Consider the following 14,542-nt stretch of genomic DNA (forward strand, 5'->3'; position numbering starts at 1 on the left):
AGAAAAACTAATATCATTTATTAACGCATATACATAGAATCTAGAAAGATGGTACTGAAGAACCTGTTTGCAGAGCAGCGATAGAGACGCAGACATACAGAACAGACTTATGGACGTGGGCAGAAGGCAAGAAAGGAGACGGTGGGGTGTATGGAGAGAGTTAACATGGAAACACATGCACTATCATATGTAAGCTAGACAGCCAATGGGAATTGCTCTATGACTCAGGGAGCTCAAATCAGGGCTCTATAACAACCTAGAAGGGTGGAGTGGGGACGGAGGTTTAAGAGGGAGAGGACACAGGCATACCCATAGGTGATTCACATTGGTATTTGGCAGAAACCAAGACAGAGTGTAAAGCAATTATCCTTCAATTAAAAATAAATAGCGGAGAAGGCAAGTACTCGCCAGTACTCTTGCCTGGAGAGTCCCATGGACGGAGGAGCCTGGCGTGCTGCAGTCCATGGGATCGCAAAGAGTCGGACACGACTGAGCGACTGAACTGAACTGAACTGATGTAGAGATTATCGGAGAAGGCAATGACACCCCACTCCAGTACTCTTGCCTGGTAAATCCCATGGATGGAGGAGCCTGGTAGGCTGCAGTCCATGGGGTCGCTAAGAGTCGGACATGACTGAGCGACTTCACTTTCACTTTTCCCTTTCATGCACTGGAGAAGGAAATGGCAACCCACTCCAGTGTTCTTGCCTGGAGAATCCCAGGGACGGGGGAGCCTGGTGGGCTGCCGTCTATGGGGTCGCACAGAGTTGGACACGACTTAAGCGACTTAGCAGCAGCAACAGCAAAAATAAATAGAGCTTCCCTGGTGGCTCAGATGGCAAAGAATCCACCTGCAATGTGGGAGACTGGATTTGATCCCTGGGTTGGGAAGATCCCCTGGAGAAGAAAATGGCAACCTACTCCAGTATTCTTGCCTGGAGAATCCCATGGACAAAGGAATCTGGCAGGCTACATATACTCCATGGGGTCTTAAGAGTTGGAAACAACTTAGCAACTAGACTACCACCAAAAATAAATAAATTTAATTATAAAAAAGAAAGTAGCAGGAGCTAGCACCTTATTGGGAAGCATCTTGATATGCTGATTACAGATTTTGTAAATTATAATCAAATTACAAGCTATAAGTCACTCATTAAAGGTGAAAGTAGTCATAACTTGAAAACCTTCACCAAGCTAGTTTGAATTCTTATATGTTTCAGGATTGTGATGCATCTTTTCTAGGGGTTAGGTTCTAAAAATAGACCATAAGGCAAAAATTTCCATCAGTCAAGACAACCTTTAAACATCTTTTCATCGTAAAGGACGACATGGGAGGTCCATCATCAAGTCATTAGTTTTTCTTCCAAGATTGGAACAGATGTTCTTTTTTCAATTGAACTCTATGGAATCAGCTCTATTCACAGGCCATTTGCAGAGAAAACACATATCTTAAACAGCAGAATTATATTCAGTGTGGTGAATTTTGGCACTTAGTATTTGCAAGGAATGTGAAAACTGGCTGACTGGGGGATTAGCCAAGTCACTCTTACAGCTCAGACACCCTTTGGTGGTATATTTATTGACTGTAATTTGGGCAGGATTATAGGTGCTATTTAGTTTCTTCTTCCTTCTTTTTTCCTTGCCCAAGCATATAAACTACACATGCTTTCAGACATAGAAAACAAACTTCTGGTTACCAAAGGGGAAAGTTGCAGAGGAAGGATAATAAGGAGTTTGGGATTAACATAAACACACTACTGTATATAAAATAGATAACCAACAAGGACCACTGTACAGCACAGAGAACTACAGTCAGTACTGTGCAATAACCTATAAGGGAAAAGTCTGAAAAAGAATATATATATATATATATACACATATATACATATATATATATATATAACTGAATCACTTTGCTGTAACCTGAAATTAATACAATGTAAATAAACTATACTTTGATAAATAAATAAAGAACAATAGCAAAAAGAAACATACTTTGAGATTGCTCTACGATATGACGTTTCTTTCAAAACACCCCCTCATTTTGGCTTTTCACAAAATCAGAAAAGCCTGGTTCTACTCCCAAATGAACAAAATGAGTTCACATTCATAAGCCTAAATATGAATCCTGTATACAAAACAAATAGAAAATTTAAACTCATGAGCCTTTTCTGAGTAACTCACCAGGTGCTTTGACAATTGGCTCGCAAGGTCCCTCATCCCAAGAGTGAGCTGTGTCCTGTACTCAAATCCTTTCCCAAATTCAATGTACAGAAGATCAGCCAGGTCGCTGGAACCGGTGGGCCCATCCAGAGCAACAGTGATGAGGGCATTCAGGCCTAGCCAACACAGTCAATAATTCTTCAGTTAAGGAGAGGAGGGCTACTTTAACCTCTTCGCATATGTATGAAAGTTGCTACTCAGGAAGCCAGTTGCAAGAGGAACACTCATTTTACCGTCATTCATGCTCCCCAACCACACACTGTAAAACCAACAAGTGACAAAATCATCACTAGTGAACAAAATAATTCCCATTTTTCAAAACTAAATTGGAGAATAATTTATATGATAAATTAAAACAGATCCGTGAGGTCTCTGATGACTTAAAGTAAAATAGTGAGTTTAAAAGAGTCCACAGAGAAAAGGGAAGCCTCCTACACTGGTGGTTGGAATGTAAATGGGTGCAGCCACTATAGAAAACATTACAGGGGTTCTTCAAAAAACTATAAACAGAGTTATCACATGACCCAGCAATCCCATTCCTGGGTGTATATCCAGACAAAACCATAATTCGAAAAAATACATGCACCCCGATGTTCATAGCAGCTCTTGTCACCATAGCCAAGACATGGGAGCAAACTAAATATCCATCAAGATTTGGATGGATAAAGAAGGTACATACCGGATATGTACATAAGGTACATATCAGATACATATCGGATATATATCACCCAGTCATAAAAAAAGAATGAAATAACATCATCTGCAGCTACAGGGATGGGGGAGCCTGGTGGGTTTCCATCTATGGGGTCACACAGAGTCGGACACGACTGAAGTGACTTAGCAGCAGCAGCAGCTACATGAATGGACCTAGAGATTATTGTACTAAGAGAAGTCAGAAAGAGAAAGAGAAACACCATATGATATCACTTATATGTGGAATCTAAAACATGACACAAATGAACTTATTTACAAAACAGAAACAGACTCTGTGCTCGAGTCTTCACAAACACAGAAAACAACTTTATGGTTACCAAAGGGGAGAGGAGGAGGGGAGGGATAAGTTAGGACTTTGGGATTAGCAGACAAAACTACGATACATAAGCTAGACGACCAAGTCCTACGCTATAGCACAAGGAACTGTGTCCAATACTCCATAATAGGCCGACACAGGAAAGGATTTGAAAAGGGTTGCATCTCCATATATCTGAATCACTCTGCGCTATGCCACAAACCAGCACATTGTAAATCAACTATATCTAATAACAGCAATAAGGAATCCACAGAGCATACTAAAGCACAGAGGGATTCATACGTCAAGAACCTAAGTACCCCAAATTTTTGCCACTTGAAAGGGAGGTCCTTGGAGCAGCAGCGGTGTCTCCATCCGGAAGCTTATCAGAAATGCAGAATTTCAGGCCCCATCCAGACCCACAGAATCAGAATCTATATTTTAATAAAGTCTCCAGGTGATTCACAGGCATATTAAATCTTGAGAAGCATAACTCTAAATGACAATCTGGCTGGAATTACATGTACAAGAGACAGTTAAAGATCTCTTGTAAGGCAATTCGGAGCAAATGTCACATAACCTACCAGAGCTGTGATTCATAGACTCTGGAAGTTTATAGATCAACATATTTCAAAGAAAACTTTTAGAGACTAAGAAAGGATTGACTTATAAAGTAAGGACATTAAATAGTGATAGTAATAAACCGGGCAATCGTTAGGGTGGAGGTAACCATGCAACCACTGTGCTCTGATTTACTGATAATTACTATGTGCCTAGACATTGGCTAAGTGCTTTATGTGCATTATCTTATTTTTAAGATATAAATACATTATAGGTAAGTGTGATTACAGCCCTATTTTACAGATGAGGAAAGGTTTTCACCCAACAGCACGACTCCAAAGCTTACACTCAAAGGACATTTTAATAACAAAAATGTACAAGGACATAATAACAAAGGCCAGTCCTAAAGTTGGATAAATTTAGTTTTATGAAAACATAACAATTTGGCATATCTTTTCTTACTTTATTAGGGATAGGTGAAGAATTCTTTGGATGGGACTTAAAAACCAATGGATCAGAATAGATAAAGAATATTCCAAGGACTTGGCAGAGTCAACAGTGCTTTCTTATATAAGTTTCTATACGGCTTTGAGAGGAAAAGGAGAAGGAAGAGAACACAGTTTCAGGGATACAGCGGAGAGGCTCAAGTTCTACAAGCAGCAAACAAGGTGGTTGCTAACACGAAATAAAGGAAGAAATACCAAAGAATAGGGTGCCTAACCTGTCCTAGTGTGCCGGAACTTTCCTGGTTTGAGTGCTGACAGTCTCTGGTTTGTCTCAAGCAAACAAAGACAGGTCATTTCCAAGAGTGAGAATGATGGGGAGAAGCGGGATCGGGGCTGGGAGAGGCCATGAAGAGAGCCAAGTTCATCACCTGGTGTCTAATGATCAAGAGGAGGCATGCCAGTGGGTCTATCTAGAAGGGGAAAAGACCTCACATCTGATATTTCTTGTAAGTTCCAAGAAAGGTAGAAGTTTAAGAGTTATGAGAACCTTGGGGTTGTTGATTTGCAGTAAATATGCATGAATATGAATATTTTCATGCAGGAAATATGCATGAATATGAAAACTATAATTTGTAACTCAGGTTTCCCTGGTGGCTCAGATGGTAAAGAATCTGCCTGCAATGCAGGAGACCCGGGTTTGATCCCTGGGTCGGGAAGATCTCCTGGAGAAAGAAATGGCAACCCACTCCAGTACTCTTGCCTGGAAAATCCCATGAACAGAGGAGCCTGGCAGGTTACAGTCCACAGGGTTGCAAAGCGTCGGACACAACTGAGCAACTTCACTTTCTTTCACTTTCACTTTTCTCAGGACAGAGGACTCCAATCCTGATCTTTCTGGACTCATCTGGTTCATATGATCTTAAACACAGTGTTTTCAATTCTTAACAAATGAATTAAGAAAAAGAAGCTTTCAAAAAATGGGAGAATAAAGAATCACTGAGTAGATTCTAGAATACTGGATTTTTTAAAGTGAAAAATCTCATTCAAACCCCAATCTACACGGATTAGTTATGAATTGATATCCATCCCTGAGGGTCCTTTTCCCCTGGTCTCCTCTTGTTCCACGGTGATGGCTCAGTTTACATGTACAGAGTCGGGGCCTCAAGTTAGAGAGGCTCTCCTGGGTTAACAGATCAAGGGCTCACCATCAGCTAAAATCAATTATGTGAAATGTGGGAGGTCACGGCCAGAGGTGCTCTCTGTTCCAACTGGGAGACATTCAACACCTTTCAAAGAACATGGTGGCCCACACCCTTTTATCTTTCCCACTGAAAAGCTGTAGCTAGCGTGAGTCCTCCAACCTTTACCTCTTTTTCAAAGTTGTTTGGGCTATTTTGGGTCCTTTGCTTTTCAACACACATTTTGAACCTTTTTTTTTGGTACAGTAACAAATAGCCTTTGAGCATGACTTTACTAGCGTGTGAGATGAGTGCAACTGTGCGGTAGTTTGAGCATTCTTTGGGATTGGAATGAAGACTGACCTCTTCCAGTCCTGTGGCCACTGCTGAGTTTTCCAAATCTGCTGGCATATTGAGTGCAGCACTTTCAAGACTTGAAATAGCTCAACTGGATTTTTTTGGGCTCCAAAATCACTGCAGATGGTGATTGCAGCCATGAAATTAAAAGACGCTTACTCCTTGGAAGGAAAGTTATGACCAACCTTGATAGTATATTAAAAAGCAGAGACATTACTCTGCCAACCAAGGTCTGTCTAGTCAAGGCTATGGTTTTTCCCGTGGTCATGTATGGATGCGAGAGTTGGACTGTGAAGAAAGCTGATCGCCGAAGAATTGATGCTTTTGAACTGTGGTGTTGGAGAAGACTCTTGAGAGTCCCTTGTACTGCAAGGAGATCCAACCAGTCCATTCTAAAGGAGATCAATCCTGGGTGTTCATTGGAAGGACTGATGCTAAAAGTGAAACTGCAATACTTTGGCCACCTCATGCGACGAGTGACTCACTGGAAAAGACTGTGATGCTGGGAAAGGTTGGGGGCGGGAGGAGAAGGGGACGACCGAGAATGAGATGGCTGGATAGCATCACCGACTCTGTGGACATGAGTTTGAGTGAACTCCGGGAGTTGGTGATGGACAGGGAGGCCTGGCGTGCTGTGATTCATGGGGTCGCGGAGAGTCGGACATGACTGAGGGACTGAACTGAACTGAACAAATATCCTGCTTTGATTTTGATTGTGACTTAATTGAATCTGACAGATTTGTTCAGAGAGAATTGTATTCAGTCTTTTTTTAATCATTGTTTTAGTAATTTTCAGCAAACAGACACCTATATTTTGTTAAATATATACCTTGGCACTTCCTGTCATGTGTACCTTGCAAATGGCTTTTTAAAGTTTGTTTTTCAGTTTTTCACTGTCAGCATTTGGAAATACAATTGATTTTGAATCCTGGAAAAAGATTCTAAATTTCTGAGGATATTCAAAATCTAGCTTCTGAAGTCAAAACTCATTCACCAGTTTTCCTCAGGAGTTGGAAGAAAGAAGATCAGTCTTAGAAATCTGGGTGTTCCAAGAGAAACTTTCTGGAGAAAACTCTGATCTCTTCTGCAAAGGTGTATCTTCCCCCACAAAAGAAAAGCTGAAACTGAAAAAGCCCTTCCTGTCCACCCGAGGGTCCTGTTCTCAGTCATCATTAATATTTCCTCTTCAGATCAAGAATAAAGGCCAAGACGATAGAATAAAGAGAAGCAGCTTCAGTAAATACAATACAAATAAAACCCTTACACTTCAGCTGTGACCTCAGTGAATTTTGTGATCTGTTTAAGATGGAGGAATAAGAACCAGTGAAAAGACAAAATCTAATGGTGGCTCAGTGGCAAAGAATCTGCCTGCAATGCAGGAGACATGAGAGATGCAGGCTTGATCCCCGAGTCGGGAAGATCCCCTGGAGAAGGAAACGGCAACGCACTCCAGTATTCTTGCCTGGAGAATCCCATGGACAGAGGAGCCTGGTGGGCTATAGTCCATGGGGTTGCAAAGAGTCAGACACGACTGAGTGATTAACACTTTCACTTTCAATCCACCTTTAATAGTTAACCAGAGAGACAGGTCAGATGCCCTGGAAGCAGAGCCGGGCATAGCCATTTAGATGCCCATGATTTATTGAGGAAGCACTCTCTAGAGAAGGGAACAAAGGTGAGCAGGGTCAGGCTGGGGAAGGAGCTGAGCGAGACAGCGTTTCAGGGAAAGTCTAGCTTCAGCCTGATCCTGTGGGGGACTCTGGAGCCGGAGTTACACCACACAGTCGGCATCCAAGTCTGTCCACTCCACCTGCTGTGCAAAGATGGGGACAGGGAGTAACCTTCCAGGCAAGGTTGGTGAAGGGCAGTTCCTCAGAGAAAGGGAGAACCTGTGAGAAACACGTGAGCAGCCAGCACTCAGGCAGCTGGACGATGCGGGAGCCTGTCTGTGAGGGGGTCTGGGTGGGTACCAGTAACATCCACTTACAAAAATCTGTTTCTATTCTTAGTCAAACCAGAACATGTGAATGCATTTTCCTTCCACTGATCCATATTTTAGTACAAACGGCCAATAAATCAGAATGAGCATTGGTTCCTAAAGCCAAAAGCCTGGTGCCAGAGCTTGAAAAACTCATTAACACCATAGTTGGCCCATCTGTCATCTGAAAGAAGGAACTGATTACGAAGTCCCAAGACATGAGTAAACTTGTCCACCAACGCTTGCAACTCTGAAAACTATAAGAGTGTTAGAAGAAAATTGTCCAACTCTCCCATTCCTTAGTCAAGCAGAAATGTACATGGTTCACTTCTGCTGGCACTTAAGACATAGAAATATTAGATAGCATGGGGCAAAGGAGGCAGGAACATACTCCAGGAAAGCTTAGGAAGAAGAAATAAAGTAATCCGAGAGGAAGGATAAGACACTGCATTCAGTGCTATTTCATATGGGCAGGAGGAAAAAAGTAGATGCCAAAATGTTGTGAGAGCTTGTTCGTCCTCCCAAGTGCATCCAGAGTGGAGAGGTTGCAAATTCAGTGCTATTTGAGAGTCTGGAAATGTAAGAGCCAGGACTCAGTTTTGAGATTACAGAGTTTGTCAACACTCCTTTCCCAGCCCTCCCTATGATTCGTACCTTCTTTTCTAAGTTCATCAGATTTTTGTTCAAGTTTTTCAACATCATCATCCAATCCATCGGAAAATAAGAGGGCCACCTAGGAGAGTATTCAAAAAAGAAAAATGAGTAAAAAGGAAGTCATTGCAACCAAAAGCCAATAAGTAAAATAAAGCTAAGTTACCTTTCCCCGAGCAGCTGACTTATTCTGAAATGCATCCCACAGAGAACTCAAGTGGTTTGCGTTGAGAAGTGATGGTCCTTTAACTGTTATGTCCTTCAAGCTGTTCAGTATGTTTTCACTGTAGATCTCAAACTTGGGGGAATATTTTTCTGCAGCATTGGTCACTTGAAAAGCCACACTAACCTGAGTCTCTGTGCCCACCTCACAGCTTACCCCATTGAGGGAGCTGATGACACGTAAGATGTCTTGAAGATAAGTTTCCATCCAGGACTGGCCTTCGAGCAAAGTCTGCCCATTCTGCTGAGTTGAGATGTCAAATCCCACCACAATGTCCACAAAGCAATCTAGGATTCAAGGGAGAAGCATATTGCATTAGACCAATAAAGAGCTTTATTTGACTTGGATGTCATGGTTGAATCATGAGACTTGGAATTCTTGTTTCCATCCCAGTTATAAAGTTGGAAAACAAGGAAGAGGATGTGAATACTGGAAAGGCTCAGAATCACTCTGTCACAACCTGTTAAAGTGTCTTGTTTTGTTTTTTTCCCCCAGCATCTATAAAATCTAGATGGTTCTATAAGAAAGTTCTGAAAGATTCCATTGTGTCTACTGAAGAAGCTAGGAAGAGTCACTTAAACAGCTGGAACACGTTGTGGAAATGTTAATAGTCCAAAAGGGGAAATTCATTCCATGCCACCTATCAACGGAGGTCATTCAACAAATATTAAATTATAGTTATAAGGGGAAACATCTGAAAACAGAAAGTTGTTTAGACAAATAAATTAAAAAAAAAACAAACTCCTAAAGGAATGACTTTGAGGATTTAATCCCTGAACAGAAAACCATTGAATTACTAGAATACATTACTGCCTTCAAGGAAAACACTCTCTAGTGAGAAAACAAAGATGCCAAAATATCATCATTGAGGGTTCCTAGGAACTGTCCTCTTTAAAAATGGAGTATTTTAACTTTTTGCCTAGATTACTAAAATTACAAACTCTAGTAAATAAGTTCCTGGTGTTTATTTAACTAATTCAGAGTGACGAATGAGTCCATGACAATGTGATCAAAGAAATGGAACTTGGGGAGCAGTCCAGAGGTGGCAGCCTTATGTCTACATACAATCAGAGAGAGTGGATCATATAAGTCAAGTGGGCTCTCATGGAATGACCTTGCAGACTCTACAGAGATGTCTGCCCTCAAATCAAGAGCCCTTCAAAGCTAACAAGAGGAGGCAGAGATGGTTTCGGAAGTGGGCTAGGAAGAAGGCTAAAAGTGGATTTCCAAAGAGAAGTAAGGAAGGATGGTAGTAGAACAGCAGGAGTGGGAATCAAAAGGGGGCGAGGACTGACTACCACAGGTGGTAAAAACAAGGAAACTAGTGCTCTGAGAATCTGACAACCAGCAGTGTGGAACCCGGGAGTGGGGAGGCAGGCTTTAGTCTCAGTACTGTACAGGTCACTACTGCGTTACTATTCAATCACTTCTGCCGAATCTCTTACCCTCTCTGAGCATTAATTTTCTTGTCTATAAAAATAAGAAGATTATATATTTCAGGATAAAAGTACAAAAGAACAGGGAAAAGAAAGGATTTGGCAAGACAGTAACAGTCTCCTGGTTCCCTGCCAAACCCCAAAGCTGATTTTAATTATCTGACTTATAAAGGAAGCCCTTCACTGGAGTTAATGATGGCAGAGTTTTAGTATTAAACACTGTCAAACAAATGAACTTATTTAAGAAACAGACTCACAGACACAGAGAAAAAGCTTTGATTACCAAAGAGGGAAGGGGATGGGGGAGAGTCAAATTGGATTAGTAGATACAAGCTACCATATACATAAATAGAAAAGCAACAAGGCCCTACAATGCAGCACAGGGAATTATATCCAATATTTTATCATAAACCATAATGAAGAAGAATATGAAAAAGAATATCTATGTACAACTGAGTCACTTTGCTGTGCAATAGAAATTAACACAATACCGTAAATTAACTATTCTTCAATAAAAAATTTTTAAAAAGAAAGAAATATGGTCAAAATAATAGGGTATATTAATAAGATTAGAAGAGAGATGCTGGAGAAAACACTTACTTTAAGTGCAAAGTTGGCCTGTTGGTGGTTATTAGCTGGGATAAGAGAAAAATTTTGTTGGAGATTTAAAAGAACAGGGTATATTATATGAAAAAAAGAGAAAGAAAGATCTAGAAAATATAATTAGGTAAGTGGAGTGAAAGTGAAAGTCGCTGAGTCGTGTTCGACTCTTTGCGACCTCAAGGACTATACAGTCCATGGACTTCTCCAGGCCACGATGCTGGAGTGGGTAGCCTTTTCCTTCTCCAGGGGATCTTCCCAACCCAGGGATTGAACCCAGGTCTCCTGCATTGCATTCTTTACCAGCTGAGCCACAAGGGATGCCCACAGTTAGGCAAAGACCTAGTTTATATACCTCCCAGATCTGCTGTCCGCACACACACCCAGGAGCTGGACACTCGTTCCTGGAGAGCCTCGGCGGCACCACTGCTGGCTCTCCCACACAGTGTATGTCGGGAAGGGCTTGACACAGCCTCCATCACTCTCCCTGCAGTGGGTCTTCAATGACCCTGATCCACCCATGTCCAACCCAACTGAACTCACGGGAGTTCTGGCCCCTTCCACCGCTTCAGCCACAGATTCAACACACTGCCGCTCCCGTGTCTGACTTTCCAAAGGGCTGGATAACACAAGTCTGTAGTGTGGGACAGCAACTCTCCATGGGGTGAACTGTGACCAGTGAAAGGCAGAAGGTGGGAAGGAGCCAGTAGACAACCGGCTCTTCTTCCCCCAACTGGCAGTGTTTCTGTGACTCCCCTGGGTGACCCTCTGCAGGACCAACGTAGCAGTGATGCCTTCTCAGAAGCTGTAGCGAGCTTGGTAACACACATCTCACATTTACTTTTTTCTCTCTTGGATCGCTCATTCTTGCTTCCCCAGGACTGTACTCCCACTGAAGTACTGCTACATAAACTGTGCCTCAAGCTCTGCTTTCTAGAGAACCCCATTAGGACAGGAACATAGAGAGATCCTTGTCAAGAAAGGTTGGAGATGACCATCACTTTTTTGTTTTATTTCCCATATTCCTTGAGTCAGTTCCTGAAGGTGTGTCTACTTCATCCTTATCAGACTGGCCTTTGGTTGAATGTCTTTTTTGACTCATCTTCCTTGATGATGTGAAAGATGAGAGGTATTCTCGATTCTTTTGCCACCTAGTCATGGCTCCATGCCAAAAAAGGCAGCAAGTCCATATCCTGAAAACTGCCAGGGGCCTCCTCTGGGTGGTTAGAACAGGCAGACTCCAAGAAAAATCAGGAGACTAGCATGAATGAAGATAATAAAACAGGGCTCGGTTTAGCTGCTTAGGGGAATTTGGTGTACATTGAGGCAGTAAATTGAAATACAGCTCTGAACTGCTAAACGATTAAAGTTGCCGAACCAAGGAACTCTTGGCAAACTGTCCTTTTGTGAACTCAACTACGCTATCACTCCATGCACCTGGACTTATAAAATCACTTCAAGATACCTTTGGCAATACGCTCTGAGAGTTACTAAGACTCACTGAATATTTACACACACTGGTCCTCATGTGTTCCTCATGCATTCCACACGGAATAAACAGAAATGCTTCTAATACTCATTTTGCAGAAGAAGATGCTACAGAGGGGCTTGCCTGAAGTCTCACGGTTATTATTGTGGACCTCGCGTGTGGGAATCAGATCCAGGCCTGTCTGGAGTCCCTGCCCTGAACGATCTTATTTTCACCACCTCCTGGGTGGCCAGTGATGCTAGGTCATGCAGGTTTCAAGTGGTGTATTATGCTGCTGGAAGGGACAGCCTAGCAGTGAGTGGCTTCTTTACATAGCAAAAGCTTTTGAGATATAAACCCATGATGTCTTAATAAGTTCCAGCACTTCATAGTTGAAGCACAATACTTATAACGTGAACACCAGATAACCTAGACAGCCACTGTATCAAAAAGTTTGACAAATGGGTTGGAAGCAGACAGACACAGATTTTAAAGTTTGCTTAGTTTGTTGCCTCCAGTAAAATCTGGGCCAGGCTTCCAATATTCCTTAGAGCTCCCTTTTCCTCATTTGTAAATGGGAATGAAAATACAAACCACAGAGAATTTGGGAGTTTAATGAGATAATGCATTTATAATATTTGAAAATGCTTGACCCTCCACAGAGGCACAAGAAATACTGATGTTTGCCTCATATCTCCATGCAGCTCACCATCCTTTCCCATAAACTAAATCCTAAGTACAATCAGAGAAACAGAAATAATTTAACTGCACAAATGAGAAAACTCAGAAAGGCTAGTGACCGCTCCAAAGTGGTGCGTGTTTTAATAAGAAGCAAAGCTGGATGTTCAGGCTCTGAATCTGGTTTCTTTTGAGACACATCAAGCTACTGTCTGGTTTCTCTTGATTTGGGAGTTTATTGTTCAAGAGGAGCTGGTATCCTCCACTGTGTTTGCACAGGCTTTATCAGCTTTATCATTCCAACCTCATTAGTCCTCAGACCACAGCTTGGCCACAAAGGCCTCACACATTCTTGTTTGTTACAGTAATCACTTGAAGTGTATCTTTAAAGTGTACTTTTCTTATTTATTTATACATTCATGACTTCTGTTTTGACTTTCCGCTTGGTTTTCTTTCACCCTATTAAGGACAGATTAAATAGTTCCAGGATCATTTTCAGCCTAATATGAATAAATGGAAATGGGTATTTCATGTGAAACAGGAAATTCATGTGGAAGGTTTGGCTGAGGTCACCAGGCACATTACAAAGTATGGGAGGAAAGTGGAGTGCAATCTACATAGACAGTCCTGACCAATGGCAGGACTCTTAAACTTTGGCTCACACACTGGGCCTTATAGAAGGTTTGTGCTTAGAGCCCAGAAGACTTACGGAGGGGACAGTTGGTATGCTGTGAGTCTCTGCCCACAAGTGCACACACACACACACACACACGAAGAGATAACGTTCTCTTTAAGTGAAGAGAGAGTCACTTTAAGAGGCAACCTGGAGATGATACAGCCAAGAAATTCAAAACAGTGAGACATGATGTCATGTTGCTTTCCACAAAGTAGAGGCACCCACACTGGAACACCAACACTGTGGGGCTGGAACTTCCAGGGTTTCCTGGGGAAACTGACACAAAATTGTTTCCCATGGAGTTGATATGGCTGCACATAAGAAAGAGCTGTGTTGGGCTTCTCTGGTCTCCCATCCAAGAAGGCTGCATGGAGGGGCAAAGAGATAGCAACAGATAAAGCGGGCTGCTGCTGCAGCTGCTAAGTCGCTTCAGTCGTGTCCGCCTCTGTGCGACCCCATAGACGGCAGCCCACCAGGCTCCGCCGTCCCTGGGATTCTCCAGGCAAGAACACCGGAGTGGGTTGCCATTTCCTTCTCCAATGCATGAAAGGGAAAAATGAAAGTAAAGTCACTTAGTCGTGTCCGACTCATCATGACCCCATGGACTGCAGCCTACCAGGCTCCTCCACCCATGGGATTTTCCAGGCAAGAGTACTGGAGTGGGTTGCCATTGCCTTCTCCAAGATAAAGTGGGAGGCATCCCTAGGTGCCTTGAAGCTGAGGAAGGCATAAGGGAACAGCTGGAATTGAGAGACACTCACTTTCCTCAAGGGACAGATGCACCTGACAAATGTGCAGAAGGGGAAGTCTTTGAAGCAGTCATGAGTGGGCCCAGTTTTAGACAAGGGTTGTAGAGAAAACTGAGTTCTGAAAAGTGCCACCAAATTAAGAACTTTCCTGATCCTCTTTGGCCCATCTCCCCTGGCCAGTCCATGCTGGAGAGGTCGGACACCACGATCAGTAAGGAGATGGTAAGGCCTGGGAGGAGGGAGCAACGTGGAGGGTGGGGGACGAGCGCTAAAACAGCAACCAGCTAAAATGGTCATGGTGATCGGCCT

The 14,542-nt window shown here is 42.5% G+C and overlaps 1 protein-coding gene across 1 annotated transcript in view; it reads right to left on the reverse strand.

The window, feature by feature from the left end:
- The window catches only part of COL6A6 (collagen type VI alpha 6 chain), a 163,851-nt gene that overhangs the window by 81,744 nt on the left and 67,565 nt on the right, over window positions 1–14,542 (reverse strand). The window contains exons 9-11 of the mRNA XM_055416583.2: window positions 8,570–8,913; window positions 8,407–8,485; window positions 2,185–2,339 (exon numbers count right to left, since the gene is read on the reverse strand). Of these exons, the coding sequence (XP_055272558.2) occupies window positions 2,185–2,339; window positions 8,407–8,485; window positions 8,570–8,913 (578 nt within the window). The remainder of the gene's footprint in view (window positions 1–2,184; window positions 2,340–8,406; window positions 8,486–8,569; window positions 8,914–14,542) is intronic.

This window comes from Moschus berezovskii, chromosome 1, assembly GCF_049115385.1.
Source record: "Moschus berezovskii isolate FMDL1 chromosome 1, NW_MosBer_1.0, whole genome shotgun sequence".
NCBI classification, from domain to species: domain Eukaryota; kingdom Metazoa; phylum Chordata; class Mammalia; order Artiodactyla; family Moschidae; genus Moschus; species Moschus berezovskii.